This window comes from Lytechinus pictus, unplaced genomic scaffold (genome assembly GCF_037042905.1).
Source record: "Lytechinus pictus isolate F3 Inbred unplaced genomic scaffold, Lp3.0 scaffold_142, whole genome shotgun sequence".
Classification (NCBI taxonomy): Eukaryota; Metazoa; Echinodermata; class Echinoidea; order Temnopleuroida; family Toxopneustidae; genus Lytechinus; species Lytechinus pictus.
Genome location: NW_026974262.1, coordinates 1 through 19,175, shown reverse-complemented (window position 1 = coordinate 19,175; position 19,175 = coordinate 1). Strand labels below are relative to the sequence as shown.

The 19,175-nt window shown below is 33.4% G+C and overlaps 1 protein-coding gene across 3 annotated transcripts; it reads right to left on the bottom strand.

The window, feature by feature from the left end:
• Positions 1-2,533: 2,533 nt before the first annotated feature.
• Positions 2,534-19,169, bottom strand: LOC129283884 (uncharacterized). Of its 3 annotated transcripts, XM_064115506.1 has the most exons (7): positions 18,592-19,169; positions 13,947-14,031; positions 9,504-9,566; positions 7,797-7,954; positions 5,873-5,937; positions 5,478-5,565; positions 2,534-4,955 (listed from the first exon to the last, which is right to left on the bottom strand). In XM_064115506.1, exons 1-6 carry the CDS (start codon positions 19,079-19,081, stop codon positions 5,539-5,541), a joined length of 888 nt encoding a protein of 295 aa, XP_063971576.1. In that variant the 5' UTR covers positions 19,082-19,169; the 3' UTR covers positions 2,534-4,955; positions 5,478-5,538. The 3 variants fall into 3 exon arrangements, 1 of the variants encoding a protein (XP_063971576.1); XR_010297764.1 differs by lacking the exon at positions 13,947-14,031 and having other exon boundaries at positions 5,873-7,954; positions 18,592-19,159; XR_010297763.1 differs by lacking the exon at positions 13,947-14,031 and having other exon boundaries at positions 5,873-9,566; positions 18,592-19,165.
• Between the last annotated feature and the right edge of the window lie 6 nt (positions 19,170-19,175).

The window sequence follows — 19,175 nt, the reverse complement described above, 5'->3', positions numbered from 1 at the left end:
TCTGCAGCAATTTATAACTTCCTCAATGTAGCTTAGATTACAGGCGCACGTCACAACGCCCATGCAATTAACTTCTGATATAAGTGGTGATGACGTCTCAAGATGGCGGTATACCACTAATCACAATGGAATTGTTCGTTGCTTTTTAAAGAAAAATTCATACTTTATGTTGTTTCATCAGTTGTAAAACAACAGTAGATTTTTTTTGGAAAAGAAAGGAAAAAAAGGGGGAAAGGGGAACAGAGGATCAGGTACATGGTCTAAAATAATTGTCATCGCTGTCATTATCATGATCATCATTATAAGTGATTAAAGGCAAGGGAGCACCGCCTTTACACTTTAGTGATAAAAAAAGAAAGTACTCCTCCGCCCCCCCCCCCCCAATAAAAGCGGGGAAAAAGGAAACGTAAAAGAGGTGCGTTAAAGGACAAGTACTTCATTTTTCCCATTTTTGACATCATTTTGTCCTCATTGTATTAAGTCTCGACCTTCCCCACTTTTTTTTTTAATAAAATTATCCTTGGATTTTTTCCATATTTTTTCTATTATTCAAATGATTTGCCATGATAACAATAAAATTGTTCGGATGATAATAAACAACTTTATTCAAAGTGACCCAGGACAGACTTTAATTACATTATTTACGGGTGCTAATGTCCTCCAGGTGGTCTCTTCTCTGACAAAGGTACTGATTCACAGTCAACAAATTAAAGGGTCTGAAGCATTCATGGGCAGGGATTTGCGTGGTAGACAATGAGACTGACAGGCAATGGTTCATAAACCTTTCTCTTTCAAATAAGTGCACGAGTGGTGAGGAGTCACTCAATTCTTGGAAGTCTTTTGTTTAGAGTGATGATAAACTTGACATCAAAGACTAAATTGGGGAGGGAGCTTTACATAGCTTTGACACATGTTCAATTATTTAAATTTCAAGAGTGCTTATTTAGTTCTCATGATCAAAGTTGTCAATAAAATAAAATTTCTAAATTATCATTATCATCATCATAATCATTATCATCATAATCATTATCATCATCATAATCATTATCATCATCATCACTATCACCATCATCATCACCATCATTATCATTATCATCACCATTATCTTCTTAATTATCAATTCAAACATCAACTGAATTTTATTACTTCATTTAATACTTCACTATTATAATCATGATTATCATTATCACAGATTATTTCCATTTCCTATGCACTTTTTTTTAGCAAAAGGATCATGATAATGATCATGATCATCATCACTATCACCATCATCATCATCAACATTATCATTATCATCACCATTATCATCTTAATTATTATCAATTCAAACATCAACCAAATTTTATTACTTCATTTAATACTTCACTATTATAATCATGATTATCATTATCACAGATTATTTCCATTTCCTATGCTCTTTTCTTTTAGGAAAAGGATAATGATAATGATCATGATAATGCTGTTGATGACCATGATGATAATGATGATATTCATGATCATTATTGTTATATTGCTCATCTCTGGTACATATTTAATGGTCACGAACATATTGATGATCATGATGATGATGACATCAATTATGATGACGTTTTTAATGACTATTCATGTATGCTTAAAAAAAAAAAAGAAGATAAAAAAGAAAAAGAAAAGAAAGAAAACCAATACGAGAGAGACAGAGAGAGAGAGGTTAAAAAAAGAGGAAAGATTTTCTTTCTCTCTTTCTCATCGTTTTTTAACATTACCATCATCACCATCATTCTCTATTTTATCATGGTCACAAGCTGCATTGATCTTAGTTTATTCCGATTTGTTGATTACTTTCATTCGTAACATAATCACTATCAATTTCTTCTCGAAAATTTTCATCGCCGTATCATTTTATGATATATTTGCCATTATCAAATGTTTGGGGCAAAAACCTCCTACCAACCACCAATGAAGTCCGTTGAAAAAGAGAGAAAAGAAACAAATAAAAGAGGAAAATAGAAATGATAGATCATGGTTGACTTTCCTGTTTCAGCATATCTAATGTATTGTTATCATCATCACAATCCCTTTTTTTTTCATTATTGCCATGATTATCAACATATTCATCATCATATTGTCTTTAATCAAATAAAATTTCTAAATTGTTTTTCCTGTTTGTAGACAAGTGTTTTGATGATATTAAACATTATTATTCATTACAATACCCAGCATTTATCACCAAGGGCTGGTATCCTCCAGCTGCTCCGTTCACTAACAATTTCAGGGATAAACATGGTCAGCACATTACTCACAGGGGCTATAGCATTTACAGACACCAGACTTGTAAATTATGATCATCAACATCGCCATTATCATTACCACTACCATAATCATCATTCACCATTAAACCACCATGACCTTCTTTGCTATTATTACCTAATCTCTTTCACTGTTTTTTTTTTTTTTCAGGCTTATGGTGTGGTTATTACTTTAAGTACAATGATAAGAGGAAATAATTTCAAAATTTAAGGAAAAATTGAATTTACTGCATCACACTAAAAGAAAATACTCTTTAGTATTTTTATTTTCTATCTTTATTTGTACAATCAAAAGCCATAAAAGATAATGACAGATTTCTGAACATAAAAAAGAAAATATAAATACAATAACAATGATCAACAAATAATTCATAATAATCAAATTAAAAGGTTCACAGCATTTTAACTGTTACCCAAAGCCCTGAAGGCTTGGGCTTACATTGTTATTCCAATATCATAGGGATCCTAAATACATACACAGACTACATACATAAAGTTTCATTCATATAATGTATTATTGCAAAATACTGCATCTAAACAGAAAAGTGATGCTTAGTTTAACAATTCACTGGGAAGAGGGGGGGGGGGGGGCCTGGTGGAGTAGACCATTTTTGTTGTTTGATATTTTTTGCAAAAAGTCCATTAAGCGAAAAGCAAAAATTCATTACAGATGCATACACAATCAAAGTTACAAGATGATCTACAAAATTGTAAAAGTAAAAATGAGTATTTTTATCTATTTTTTTTTAATTTTGTGAACTTGACCTCTGACCTCATGACCTTTAAACTGATGAGATCTTCTTCACCGCCATTCCATACAGGATTCAAGTTTCAAGTGAATCCATGAAACTGTTTTTGAGTTGTAGCAAGAACAGAGTATTTATTATGTACTTGCTTGAACTTTCTGACCTTGACCTTGATCTGTTAACCCTAAATAATGAGATCATGTACCAACAGAATATGAATATTAATTTTTTTCTAACGATACATACATGCATACGCATGTGTGAAATCATTTTGAGCACCTAATGCATATATGGTCCAAGTTGAAGTTGATCTGTGAAATGGTTTTTGAGTTACTGCGAGAACAAAAATGGAATGAACAGACAGATGAACGGATGGACGAACAGACGGATAATCCAAAACATAATGCCACCGGCAACCACTTTTGATGAGCAGAGGAATAAAAATTCTTTAGCTTGCTTTAGACAATGTCAGTTACTGATGTATAAAGAGAAACTAAAATAATAACTTTCCTTTATGAATAGTGGGATGTTTTACCATTCACGCAGGTCAATTGGTAATGAAGATCTCTTTAAATATAACTGGCTTAATTTTTTGTGGTGTTAAATCAACTGTGAAAACTGACAATGTTGAGAACTCATCAACACAGTGGTTCAACACAATTTACATACAAGCTTTGCACATTGTTCCATATCAAATTCATATATGTGGTTCTCAAGTTATGCAATATTATGTAAATGACTGTCAGGCTTTAAAATGCTGTAATGATCAAAACAAATCAAATAAACTTTTCTCCCAAAATTCATAAATGTGTCATTATTTCTACTTTTACTCAGTCAAAACAATCTATGTTTTTTGGTGATTAAAATGATGTTGCCACAATTCTCATTGAAAACTAGATAAATCTCGACTGTGCACGGTCAAAATGTATGCCTCCGCCACTGCCCGACCAGAAAAATATTTCTTACTTTCTATTTCCATGAACAAAAAAACACTATAGACCTTCAATCTTCACACTTTGAAATCTAGTCAGGTAACTGTTTCTCCAAAAGGCAGACATATGAACTGAAATCTAAAATGGATGCAAATTTTCTTTTTTACATTCAATCACCATTTCACAAAAGAATCACAACAGCAAAACTGAATTTCCAATTATCTGAATACATTGGTAATCACAAAACACTCAAGTGCAGTGACAAATAAAACAGTAGTAAATGGATAATATAAAACAATACAAAAATGTAACATAAGTAACCAATTTAAGACACTTTCCTTAAAGGAGTAGTCCACCCCCAACAAAAATTGATTTGAACCAAAAGAGGACAATCTAGGAAACATTATGTCACACACTTAATACAAATTGCATGGAAAATAAGAAAGTAATGTAATTTTAAAATATTGGTTATCTTATACAAAACAGTTATAACCAAATCGTGGTCATGTCCAAATCAATGAGTTGATGATGTCACATACTCACTACTTCTTTTGCATTTTATTACATAAATCATACCAAATTTCATGTTTTTGAAAATATGATAACACAGATACACTTAATTTCTTCACAACAGGTTTTATCAATGGTTTATGAAGAATGTGAGAATAGAATCAAACTTGGTTTGTTTTCTAAGGAGGAAAAAAATGAAATATTTCATATTTTATTTAATAAAAATACAAAAGAAATAGTGACTTGATGTCATCACTTTCTAAATTGCATACAAAGCATGATGTGTATACAACTGTTTTGCTGAATACAGAAAAACTTTGAACTGACATAATGTAGTATTCTGGATTTTTGGGGGAAGTTGTCAGGACACTCCAGAACACAAGACACGATACGACGAGAGTTGTAGGTTGTGAGCGGAATTTAATTTCCCACTTGAGCACAACAGTTGTTCAGTATATAACAAATTGGAAAAGAAAAAACCTCTGCAAGCAGAAAAGAGAGAAACAATAAAGAACATGAGTATAATGTTCAAAATATCATTACAGCATGAATAAAGCATTTACATGTCAAGACAGAATATAAACTCTTAATATTACGAATACACCTGTCGATCACTGAGCAGGCCACTACAATGTGTGTGTTTTTTTTTTTTTAAATGATTTGCAATCATATAAGTAGATATTAGTCTGCGCTCGATAATATGCGAAAAGTAATAATATTTATAACAAGTTATTAATACAACTATCGATAATTAAATAGTCACAATTATCATAGATATTATATGTTTCTAAGCTTAAATCGACCTCTTTTGCAATAGTTTCTTTCATTGTAAAATATATGAATTCACAATTTATATAGCAAACTTTGGAAACATTCTTCCAAATATATCAATCTTTTATATATGTCAACAAATTCAAACTTTCGTAATCGATCACAAAACACCGTTAATTTTGGTAAAAAATGCTGCACGTATCAATCTTTTAAGTACGGCCATCTTGACTCACCCGACTAGGGCAGATACAGGTTAAAAACCATACCAAGGACCAAAACAATCACTTTCTAGGGTCAGATTCCGGTACCCAACACTGCAATCTAAAATAAATAATAACATACATTTGCATGAGTAACTATTCAACTATATCATAATACCTTTTAGGTTCCTATACATCTTACAGGGAAATTACAATCGATTAACTGTAAATGTTCTTAACATCATATTGACAAAAAATTAGAATTATTAATTCAAACACCGTGATCTAATGAAAAAGTTATCATTTAAGCCTTCAATGCTCGAAGGAAAAAAATCAAATTCACCAATCATTCTTATCCTAATATTATAAGATATCACTTCGAACAACACAGTCATTAAATTACAAGGAAAATTCATAACTTTTCGTACCTTCGTAGAAAACCCAGAAATCATCACAATCCAGCTAGTTCCATCAACAATGAACATTCGAACTCCTAAATAAATAAACGATACACCAATCCTTAATATATATGATTGTATAATATCAATTGATCACGTATCATTTTAAAATCTAAAATATATAACTGAACTGGCGAAAATATTAATCGATTAAAGTTAAATCGATAATTAATCGAAACCATCAGTACGAAATGATTTGACATTGCCTGACCTTGAGGCTACCATTTACCAAATCTCCCGGTTTACGAATTATTCAGATTTATAAATTCTACTCATCGTCTATTTAAATACACCAGGTAAATAATTTATCGAGCGTTAAAGAAATACAACTACATAAATATAGTCCTCCAATTCGGCAATTCCAAGACAAAAAGGAAAGAGTGATACCATCTTGAATCGATAGGTACCCGATACATATATACACACATTCATTGTTACGTAACATGCCACGTAGTAGGTATCCTTGACCTAACAGAAAAATTACGATTCAATGCTCTAATTCTAGTTCATGATTTAGAGATAATATATTCCAAAACATAGATATCCTTCTCTTATAAAATAGCACATATCAATCAACATACCTCGACAGGATTGAGATCTAAATTATCTGGATCCTACAGGACTCTCTGACTGATTGCTCTCCTCACTGAGTAGCTTGACCAATGACCTCAAATCAATCGATCTCTACTGACCAAGCGGGTTTTCTTCCCGCGTAACATAATCACTTTCACAAGATCCTTCCTCTTTACTAAGTTATAACACCATTCCGTAATACAATTTCATAAAAAAGGAAGTATACTTTATCCCAAGCAATTTAAATAATTATATATAATTTTCATTTCTAATAACAGTCCATATTCAATATAATAACTTTACAAAAATGGAACTATTTGTTCTGAGATGTACATTTCAATGTTGTGATAAGACAAACACTTTACACCCTCTTCGTCCAACTCTTGTAAGTAAATCTTAAAGGAAAAATCCGACCTCTTTTCAAATACTATAATAACATTCAATTTTGATGAAATTTTCAGCATAAAGCATGTTCGTTTGATTTTTCCCTTTTCGTCCAAATCCATTTGTTCTTGGGGTGGACATGGCTTTTATAAGTCTTGAATCATTGATTTACTTTTGATTTCTTTTTGTATTGCACATCTCAGTTGGGGTTTACATATGAAGCAGATTGTGAACTATAATTTAAAAAAACTGTTGAAAATCAAAATAAACAAAAATTCTGCAATGATAAGAAAGCTGAAATTGTTCAGATGATAATAAACAAATTTATAGAAAGTGACCCATCACAGAGTCCAGTTACATTTTAGACGAGCCAATGTCCTCTAAGTGGTCTTTTCTTTGACAATTTCAAGGACCTGTAGCATTTGTGGGCAGGCGATTTGTCTGGTAGCCAATGAGACTGACAGATTATGGTTGATAAACGTTTTTCTTTGAAATAAGTGCGCAAGTAGTGAGGAGTTAGTCAATCCTTGTCTTGAAGGTGTGTTCTTCATTAAAGTCTTTTGTTTAGAGTAATGATAAACTGGACGACAAATGATTAACTGGACGACAAACACTAAATATGGGTGAGAGGGGATTACATATCTGTGACACATTTTCAATTATCTAAATTTCATAAGTTATCATCATCAAATCTTGTCAATAAAACAAATTTCTAAATTGTTTTTCCTGTTTGTAGACAAGTGTTTTGATGATATTAAACATTATTATTCACCACAATACCCAGCATTTATCACCAAGGGCTGGGATCCTCCAGCTGCTCCGTTCACTAACAATTTCAGGGATAAACCTGGTCAGCACATTACTCACAGGAGCATTTACAGACACCAGGCTTGTATGGCACCGATTGGGATTGGATATAAATTTCATCAATACAAACCAATGGAGTGAAACTGCATAAATGAATGGCTTTGTACACTATGCACACTCCTACATGGTCCCAAATCATTAGATGAAAAGCGGTCTAATAACCGCAAGTCAGGCAGTAATCCCCAAGAGGAGTTATCACATTGTTGGTGTTTGGGTTCTTGTTGGTACCTGTACTTAATAGTAACATTGAGAGAACAACATTATTACACAGTGTATTACAGAAACTGCAAATGGTATGTAAAGAAAATTAAGAACTATTACACAATACACTTATATATCTTTGTCCCATAACCCCCTCCCCCTTGGACTACCTTTTTTCTGAGTCGATGTATACCATGTAGTCATTATAAATTACAAGATTTCTGTATTCATTGAAAATAAAAGCACATTCTTAGTAGAAAGTTTTCATTTCTTTCACTTCCAAACTAGATTCAAATTCTGTTTCATTTCTTTTTGATAATTGCTGTTGCAATAATAAACTGATGCTTCTTATGACACCATGTATTGTAAAATAAAATATCTTTGCAGTAGTAATTGCATTTTGAAACCAGACGAATCTTTGACTGCGCACGGTCGAAATGTACGCCTCCGCCACTGCCAGACGAGAAATATATATCCTAGTTTCTCTTTCCATAAAGTATAAAATAGTAGACCTTTGATCTTGCGACTGCAGAATCTAGTCAGATAACATATAAACTTCACTGAATCCTGTGACCTTGAGACCAAAAATCTGAACAGATCACTGTCACTTGTATATGCACACATGAAAGAAGTTGGAAGTTGATCCTTCAAAGGGTTTAAAAGTTATCATTAGAACAATCTATTTCTTATGCATTTTATTGAATTTTATGACCTTCACCTTTCACCTTGAGACCCAAAATCTACTCAGATCATTGTCAGCTGTATATGCACACATGAGCCAGTTTTGAAGTTGATCTGTTAAAGGGTTTTGGAGTTATCATGAGATCGGTCTATTTTTGATGTATTTTATTGAATTTTATGAACTTGACCTTTGACCTTGACATTCAAAAAATTTAATCAGCTCATCGTCTATTGTATATGTACACATGAGCCAAGTTTAAAGTTGATCTGTCAAAAGGTTTAAGAGTTATTACAAGAATAGTCTATTTTTTATGTATTTTATTGAATGTTATGACCTTGACCTTTGACCTTGAGACCCCAAAACTTATCAGCTCATTGTCACTTGTATATGCACACATGAGCCAAGTTTGAAATTGATCTGTCAAAGGGTTTTTGATTTTTTGTGAGAAAGGTCTATTTCTTATGTATTTTATTGAATTCTATGACCTTTGACCTTTGACCTTTGGACCCAAAAACTACTCAGCTCATCGTCACCCAGATAGGTGTCCTCGAGCCGAGTATGAAGTTGATTAGTTGACTGGTTTTTAAGTTATCGCGAGAACGAAAGTGGGACGGACGGACGGACAACCCGAAAACATAATGTCTCTGGCAGCACCTTTGGTGGGTGGAGGCATTGTCATAATGTCCTTTACATGAAATGTAATGTTTTGAACTTGATTTAAATATACTTGGTTGAATATCCTTTTTTTTTAATTAATGTATTCATAAATGCAGAGCTCTTTTGAAAATTGCCTTTATTCATAATCTATGCAGACTTTCATTTATCAAAATATGTTAAATTTTTCATTTTGCAATCATAACTATTTGATCAATACAAAATTAAATCTACACTTACCCTTTATTCTTTCCTTCTTGCTTTTCTAAGATATCAGATAAACATTCTCCTCCCTTTTGACATCTGTATCGTACGATAAATAACAGTCAAGATATTTTAATACATTAACAAACTGCATTCACAATCATATTACACTCAATATGATTTTTTTTTACATGCCTCAAAATTAATGCTTCTTGATTTAGGATGTTACTATAATGTATCTTAAGTAAACACTTCCAAAATTCAATAGAAAACGGGTACATGAGTATTTTTATTTCATTTCACGTCAACTAAAATATTACTTGAATTGCTTCATGATAACTATAATACACAGGAATGACTTCAGCTTCTAATGAGTCTAATCCCTTACTGTAAACATGATCTATTAATGTTCCACTCTCTGTTGTAGGATTCATAACATGCTGTTTGTAACCATTCATAGACATTAACTGATGTATCTTTGATGATCCTTTCATCAAATTTTCATTAAAATCACCTGTTATAATACATCTTGTGCATCTTTTATTCAGTTCATTTATCAAATCAGTCAAATTTTGACAAAAATGATTAATATCATAAGAAGGAGGTCGATATACGACTGAAACAACAAGAGAAGGAGATCTACTAATAAGAACTGCAATAAACTCCAAATTATCCACATTTATGTTTAATCTGCTCGTGTCAATTTTCTTCACATACATTCCAACGCCGCCGTGTGCTAGGTCTTTAAATTTGCCTGAATTTCCAGATTCATTGTATGAAAGACTACGTGGCTGATGGTAGAATTTATGTCCATCCATAAAAATATTTAAAATGTTGTCATCATTAATCCATGTCTCAGTCAAACAAATTATGTTTGCATTCATAAATTGTTGTTGGGAACGAAGATCTAAAAAATGTTGTCTTAATCCTTGTATATTGTGCAAAATTAAAGTGAACTTATCACTATCACTCTTTTCAGCTTCCAAATTTTCAATAAATGGTTTCATGTTATCCAATCTTTCTTTGATTTCAGGATTACAATGTATGCTTTTAGATTCAAAATTTTCTATAGTAAGGCCAGATAATGAAGAAACACGACTAAGCCCAACATATGCTTGACCAGACTCAAATGTCCTTTTCAATGATACCACAGCTTTGTCTAAGGTCAAACCTTGTACTTTATGTATTGTACATGCATAAGCAAGTTTCAATGGAAACTGTCTCCTTGAATACTTCTTACCCAGAAATTCGTTACATTTTTCAATGGAATGTATACCAACATTTTCCTTGTCAAATTTTACTCTGATGCAAACATATTTAGAATTTGTTTGGTCCATAATTATTTCACAAACATTTCCAAAGCATCCATTTGTAAGGCCTTTGCTAACATCAATGTTCTTGACCAACATGACTCTTGCATCGATGGCAATCCATAAATAACTGGGTAATTGGCTTCTACAACGTGTGACAGGTTTTTCGCGAACTGTACTTCCCTTCTTCGAGTCTCTTTCTGTGTCTTCGGCTTTCAAGCATATCACATTGGAACATTTCTTATGCAACAATTTCCTGTTCCATTCATCTACTTCCTTATTACATGAATAAATATGAAGAGCGTCTTCATTTTCTTCACCAGTTTCACAGGATTTTAGCACTGCCAGGTCTTCATCAGAAAGAATATCATCTCGTTTTTTTACTCTTAATCTGTTCAGTAAAAGAGCAAATTTTGCATCGTCTTTTTGTCTCATAATTTCTTGAAGTTCTACTTTTTTAAAATTGTCATTCCATAACACTCCTTCAAGTGTATCTTTATATAAAGGGCTTCCAAAGACAGGAGGTAATTGATACATATCTCCAACAGCAATAACGGAAACACCAGCAAAAGCAGTCTGATCTCGTGATTGTTTTATTTGCCGTAGACGACTGTGGACATAAAACATCAATTTTTGATTTACCATGGACACTTCATCAATGATTAGAATTTGCAACTGAATTAGCTTGTTGCGAAGAATGCTTATTTTTTCTTCACTTAATGGCTGGTAAGGCATCTGTGCATTAGGTGGAATAGACAAAATACTGTGAATAGTATGACCATCTATATTATAAGCTGCTACTCCAGTGGGAGCCATTTTCAACACTGAGACATCATCAGGATTATGCATCATTCTGGCTAATATACGTGTTGATTCATAGTATATGCATTTGACTAAATGGCTTTTTCCAGTGCCAGCTCCACCTGTGATAAATACATGAAAGGGTTCAACTTGTTTTCCATTTATTTTATCGAGACACCACTGCCGTATCTTATAAAACACAATTTTCTGCTTCTCATTCATTGACCTAATGATACAATGCCTATCTTCTTTTGAAATTTTATGAGTCCTAATTTCCACTGCAAAGTTTTCTTTATTTTTGGATTCTTTAAGATCAGGCATAGCAAGTTCTTCATCCTGGTCTTCGGCATCAACATACACGTTTGGATGTTCAAGTCTCTGTACTTCACTTTCAGGACATAATAGGCCCCATGCATCTTCTGGTACACCAAAACGATCTAAATGCTCTTGTGCCAGTTCGATAGAATCTGCATTGATTTCAAATTTTTTCATGTTATTACTGATAACTGAGCTAACCCTTTGCAAGTCATTTCCAGATAATTTTACACAACCTGTCTCATAGAACTCTTCATAACTTTTGAACCCAGGAGGCTTCAACTGCTCATCGATATAATGTGGCAAAAAAAGTTGCAATATACTCATGAAATACGTTTCAGGTGATCTGGTGGACGAGAATCGTGGATATCTTACGACTGCATCTTTGGAACGAGTTCGTCTTTGAATGTATCCCAAATTATTTCTGAGTTTAAAGATGTTTTTGTGCACTTTGCTTTTCATATGGCAAGCGGTCAATATCCTATATTGAGAACAAAAAGTTGCAAGACACATCTTTTTGAACATTGCATCTTTAGGTCGAGCTTTGTATCTCTCAATTTTGCTAGGAAACCAAATATTTTCTTCATCATCATCACAATCAGGTCTGTTTCTTATGACATTTAACGGTAAACTCATTCTTATGGGATCAGGACCAACAGATATAAATTCAACTTTCCTAGAACATTCTTTCAGTCTTAGACTGCAAACACGGAATACACTTTCTTGAGCCGATACTTCGCGGTTGTGCATGTACACTTGCCCGACTGATTTCATACTTTCTTTAGCATCTTTATTTCCATCTTTCATCTCAGAAACTGTTTGCTCTAAAAGCATTCCTATTTCTCTTTCTGCCTTTGACATGTAGGACACAATGTAAATAACACAGGCATAGGCATTTGTCACATATTGTAAGTCCATGTTAGCATTCCAACACCTCAATAAGTTAGGGTTATACTGATTTATCCATACATCGCCAGGCTTTCTTGTGATTACCACACTTTCCTGTGATGCAATCTCGTGATGTGCCTCTTGAAACTGGCTTTGTGTAATTTCAAGTTTATCAAAAAGTTCTTTAGTACTATTATATTCAGTTCCATCCGACAAGGCATTTTTAACAGAATTCAACAGTTCTTTTGCATTTTCTGTAGCCTTTTTCTCAGCATCTTCATTATTTTCATCCTTTTTCTTTTTGTTTGTTTTTCTATCATCTTCTCCATTTTCACCCTTTTTCTTTTTGTTTGTTTTTCTATCTTTAACTTTAATGATAAACGTCTCTTCTGAAGGTGGTCTCGGGAAATTAAATCTACAAGTCGTTCCTTTTTTTCTGCACGATTTAGAATGCGTTTTACTGTGTTGCTGTACAGAACGAACAATTTCATGCAATTCTGGATCGTCTTCCTTATCAGGCGTCACACAAGAAATATACTTATCTATAAATTGTACAACATCTTCATCTTTGTCTTTTCCTAATTGTGGGGCGTCAACCCAGAACAAAATATGGCAATGTGGACTTCCTCTTTGTTGAAACTCATATCTGTATGCAAAGTCTTGGATGTTCCCAATAGGAGCAGATGGTGATAAAATGACTTTATGAAGAAAAGTATGAAATCTTTTCTCAAACATCCTTGCTAATGTTACTGGATTTGAGTTCATCAGCTTGCATTTTTGTGCCCAATCTAAGGTACTTGACTTTCTGCTATCTCCTTGCTGTTTTAGTAATGTATTCATAATCTCTGGCCATCTCATATCAGCACAAGAAAATGAAGCAAACCAGGTTGGTTTTCCAAGCTGTCGAACCATTGCTAGAATATCTTTTTGTGTTTTCTGCCAGTAAGGAGGTGTCCCTCGAATCTGCTTAAGAAATTTATATCCTTTGTCTGATTTTAAAACATTTTTAATTTTTTCAGGACATCTCAAATCTGAGGCAGTAATTGGTGAGGAATCATCTTTTTTGTTGCAACTTTGTCTCAATGCAATAGACACTTGTGACAAAACTTGTTGAATTTCATAGATATACTGAGCATAAAAAATAAAATCTGTATTTTGAGCAAACCTGTTGTCAACATGCATCAATCGGTTCAGCAGATAACGTCCTAATGTTATCCTCTCTTCCCTTTTATCATGGTACGTCGGCTGACCTTTGGGAAACAATATAGGAAAACATTTAGCTTCATTAGTTTCATCTTGCAGAACGGATACAGGATTTTTTCCTTCACAAGGGGCACAGCATATTATTTCATCAAAATATTGATCAAGAATTTCCTGTCCAATATCAACTGGTTGAAGACATGAATCTAGATGCAAACCATGGAAACGGTCTTCCTCGTCAGTGATGTCTTTTTTTTCATCATTGATGTCATTTTTGTTTGATTTTGTATTTGGCACGTTGGCACTCTGTCTGAAGTTTTCATCATTTTTCTTGTCCTTAGACAAAATACTGTCAATATCTTCATTCCATTTTTTCCAATAATTTTTCCAATAATTTCTTAATTGAGTCTGAGCACTCATTTCGCTTTCCTGTTCTTCTTCAGTTTCATCATCATTTTCATTTCGTTCCATTGAATTTTTCCATCCCTCATTCACAGTGATATTTGAATAATATTTGTTATTTAGTTTTAGATAATGCAAAGCACAAAGCAGTTTTTCTTTATTTACAAATTTATACTCGTAATGACCTTTGTAAGACAATTTTCTTTTCAGTTTAACACGAATCAATTGATCTTCTGATTGTGCTCTTGGTAAAATATCTGCAGTTTCATAAGAATTTGAAGGGACACACACGACTGGACCATGAACTCCGTTTTGACCACCTTTAGGCAATGCCATCAATTTCATGAAGGGAATATTTAGTGCTATTAAATGCTGTTCCAATGTGTTTAAGTTCGCAAGTTCTTTTGGAATTTCATGTAATTGCAAGTTATTTAGGTTTGCTTCTGCAGGTACTCTGTCAGATTTCAACTTTCTATGGCAAGTAAAGCATATCCATAAAGATGATCTAGCTGAGGTTTTTACTGGACAATCTCCTCTACATTCTGAATTACAAACATGCAAATACTTTGTACTAATACAGATCTGAAACTTATAATCATCAATTACACATTTCTTGACTTGATTTTCAAAAAGAAGTTTAAAGCATACAGCACATACATATTCTGGACCATGAGATACAATTTCTCTAAATTCTTTGATTACATTGTTAAATTTACACAATTTTTCCTTTTTAGCAATAGTTCTTTTAGTATTTCGTTTTATTACACTTTCTCTAAACTTTTTGATTTTTCTATATTTCTCTTTTGACATTGCCAATTTCCTTTGTCTATATTGTCTATTTTTATATCTCCTTAAAGACATGAATTTCATGGTATTTCTTTTATTTTGTCTGAACTGCGCATCTTTTGCATACTTTTCTTTAAGCATGTGTTTCATGGTATTCTTTTGTTTTTGTCTGAACTGCTCATCTTTTGCATACTTTTCTTTAAGCATGTGTCTCATGATATTCTTTTGTTTTTGTCTGAACTGCTCATCTTTTGCATACTTTTCTTTAAGCATGTGTCTCATGATATTCTTTTGTTTTTGTTTGTAGATTTCCTCATTCTGGTATCTATTTCTAATGATATTCTTTTGTTTTTGTTTGTACATTTCTTCATTCTGGTATCTATTTCTCATGATATTCTTTTGTTTATATCTGAACTTCAAATCTTTTGCATACTTTTCTTTAATCATGTGTCTCATGGTATTTTTCTTTTTCTGCTTGTAATTTTCTTCATTCTGATATCTGGTTTTCATAGTCTCTTTCACTTTTTGTTGGAAGTCTTTATCTGTCATATATCTTGTTTTATTTGCATTAAGTCGACGTGTTTTATATTTCAAATTAGATTGATACAGATTTTTCATGGTAGCACATTGTTTTACCTTAAAATCAGAATCAGATGTGTATTTGTAGTTTCCTTTGACCTTGCTAATTTTTTCCATTCTCCAGATAATATCTTCATGATATCTTGATTTTTTGCTCTCTTTTTGTCCTTTCTTAGGTGTATTTGCATCTTTGACACAAGCCTCTACTTTGTTTTCATATACCCTACCACGAATTTTTCTCATAAACTCCTTTTTGTATTTCATTCTTTGTGTACAACTTCTTTTACGTCTTTTCTGCATTTTCGTACTGCTTCTATCACTTTTCATGTGAGTAATATTTCTTTCATTGATATTTTCCGTTCTCTTAGAATTTCCATCTTTAAGGACAGAACTGTCTCTGTTTATGTCCTGCGATCTAAATTTCTTTGTTACTTGGCAAACATCTATGTTAGCTTCTATTTCTTGCTCCAAAGTATCCAGTTTTCGTTTTCTTGTCAGATTACAACTTCCATTTTTTTCTAAATTCTGTGGCTCATTGGCACACCGATTAAAATCATTAGCATCAGTACTTTCCATACTAATGTCTTTGTCTGCAGGGGAGCTTTTCATAGTCCATGTTGTCGATTCTGAAGCTTCTTTTATCATATTGCTTTCATCACAAAAGATTATGTTATCCACTTCATCAACTGGACTTAATAACTCGTCTTCATCAATTAATTTGTCAGAAAAAACACTTTGTTCTATTGTTCCAACATTATCACAGATATCATTCTCTACGTGTATTGCATTGTCACTCGGTAATGGATCTTGGGGCAATGAAATGCCAGGTAACTGAAAGCGACCATTCAATGTCTCATTCTTGCCGGAAATTGTTCTTGCAATAACACCTGTGATTTCATATTGCGTATATTCAGAGCAACCCAAAGTCCTTGCCAACCTCATACAATGCTTGTGAACACCTTGCCAGCTTGGACTTTCTAGTACTACACTAAAGCCATCCTCTATGAGTAAGCCTCTTGAGTTTCTTGAATGAGAATCAAATACAAAAAAAGATTCAAATGCAGATATGACAACAAAAGTGTTCCCAGAAAATGTTACAAAGCTAGCATTGACATCACTGCATAACTCTTGCTCTAGTGCTTGTTTCAGTGGCAATGAAATTGAGTCCACCAAAGTTGATTCATCTCCTTCTAGCAAACCAGGAATCGATTCACGATATTCAATCTCGAACAATTCATCATAGGCTTCCAAGAGTTTTGGTAGATCAGAAATCAATAAATATTCGTCTTGGCGTGAAACAAACTGCCTTATGTTACGATACAATTCATCCCCGTTGATCAAAATCCTATCCAAATCATCATTATTCCAATCAGCCGCATTTTTCACTTTGCTGTACAACAGAGCTGATAATGAATTAGCAACACATTGCTTTCCAGATGAACAACCAAATCTTTCATGACCTTGATTGAATCTTCCCTGTGCAACTGGTTTGACTCGTGTATCTACTGCTGTACTCACATCTTGTTTTGTTTTTGTGGTCTTTGATGAATCACTACCAAGACTCTTAACAGATTCAACTACATTGAAATGATTATTATCTGTGTATTGTAGAAAAATGCCTCTCTCAGTTGTAATAACATTTATGCTGCCAGGTTTCTTAGCAGAGTACAACTGCCAACACGGTACTTGGTCATTATAAGAATAGATATCAGTATCAATTAAGTTGGCCAATGCACTCATCTCCGTGTCCGTAGCCCAAGTTCCATCTTCCGATATTCTCTTTTCAACAACATATTCTCTGACACTTCTGAACTCACTTCTCAATGTATTCCTGAACATATCGTTAGTTTCTAATAAATGATTAACGGTAAGTCTCCGCAGAATCGCATGATGACGTTCAGTACCGGAAATTCCATACGAAATTGCACGAAAGAAACAGTTGCCATCTCTAATTATAATTTTTATGCACGAAGGAATCCCAATATTCTCGTCTTTATTAAAACTTTCATGCCAGCTCTTCTGTGCACAATTAATATTCATTTTTTTACAAATCGCTTGTTTCTCATTCATCTCGAGGGGTACAAATTTGAAAGACTTGTCTGGTCTATCGCACATTCCAAGATCTGATACAAACTCTACTTCGTCTCCTGATTCATTCGAACAGATTTCAACTTCATTTTCTTCTTCAACAATGTCTGCTTTGATATCAGATTCCAAGGAAATTTGCACATGAGAGTAATCAATACACTCATCTCCCGTATTCAAAATTGCATTGCTTGTATTTTCGTTCAGTCTTGCATCTGGAACAATTTCAATGTGACACGTTTCATCAAGTACATGCTGTGTACCAATACCCTGACATGACTCTTCACTTTTAATTGAACTACAAGGTATAACTGCAACAGTTTCAATGCTGGTGTCTGAATCTGAATCGATGTAATTCCTACGATTACGTTTGATAGGTGTATCAATGTCAATGTCGCTACCGCTTTCCTCATTCTCTTCAATATCATCCTGCAAATCGACTTGCCTTACTCCATTGGTGACATTCATGTTTTCTGCACTACCGATACTTTGTTTTCTAATTTCACCTGTTCCATTCTCATTTAATGGCATGTTTGGAGGATGACCGTCATTACTGCCTCTTGATTCTCCTTTATCTTTGCCTACTGTGATCGATTTATCAGAATTGTTTGATTGATTAGAAACTTTTTCTTTCTCTGAAGAATTTGTCACTTCATTGTGGATCATATCTGTGTTCAACTCTTTTACTTCCTTCTTTGACGATTTTGAAAAAGTGCAATCGACATCATCTACCCTTTTTTTCACTTTGATAAACTGACCTTTCTTGTTCCTTTGTTTGCCTCCTGCATGAACTCTGTACCGTCTCAAATCCTTCATCTTTCCCAGAATATTACACGTTCTTCGGTTGGAGTGCTTAGCAGAATCTGGTTTCGACAATGGAGACAACTTAGTAGTTACATTAGCATAGGATCGATTTTGCATTTTCTCAAATTCCTTACTGGCATCATTACAAAATTTCATGGAAAGCGGAGATTTCACACTGCAAGCATAAATGCTCAATAGAGTTTCTGCATAGGATTGGACACCAACATGTTTTTCTTCATTTTTCATTTTGTGGTTCTCATCATTCTCTTTTTTCTGTACTGTGTTTTTCCTCTTACGACTTCCATAAAATGTCTTGAATGCTGTGCCAATGTACGTTACACCTGGTTCCAACAATACACCATTGACTGATCTTTCCTGCCTTTTGCCCTGATCATTTCTTTGTTCTGAATTTGATTGCAACCTTTCTTCCCTTTTTCTTGCCATTAGTTTTGCTCTCTTGCATTTTACTTTCACCCAGCTATTGTCAAATTCTTCACTGAGCAAGTTTTGAGACAGATTGTCTGTTACACCATTTTCA

Excerpts from the sequence above, each read along its gene's own strand:
- LOC129283884 (XM_064115506.1), bottom strand. The coding sequence starts at position 19,081 with ATGGCAAGAAAAAGGGAAGAAAGGTTGCAATCAAATTCAGAACAAAGA. Across the intron at positions 14,032-18,591 it reads CAAACAAAGGAACAAGAAAG|GTCAGCCGACGTACCATGAT; the intron begins GTCAGTTTATCA and ends TGTTTCCCAAAG. Across the intron at positions 9,567-13,946 it reads TTGATGCATGTTGACAACAG|ATGTCAAAAGGGAGGAGAAT; the intron begins GTTTGCTCAAAA and ends CGTACGATACAG.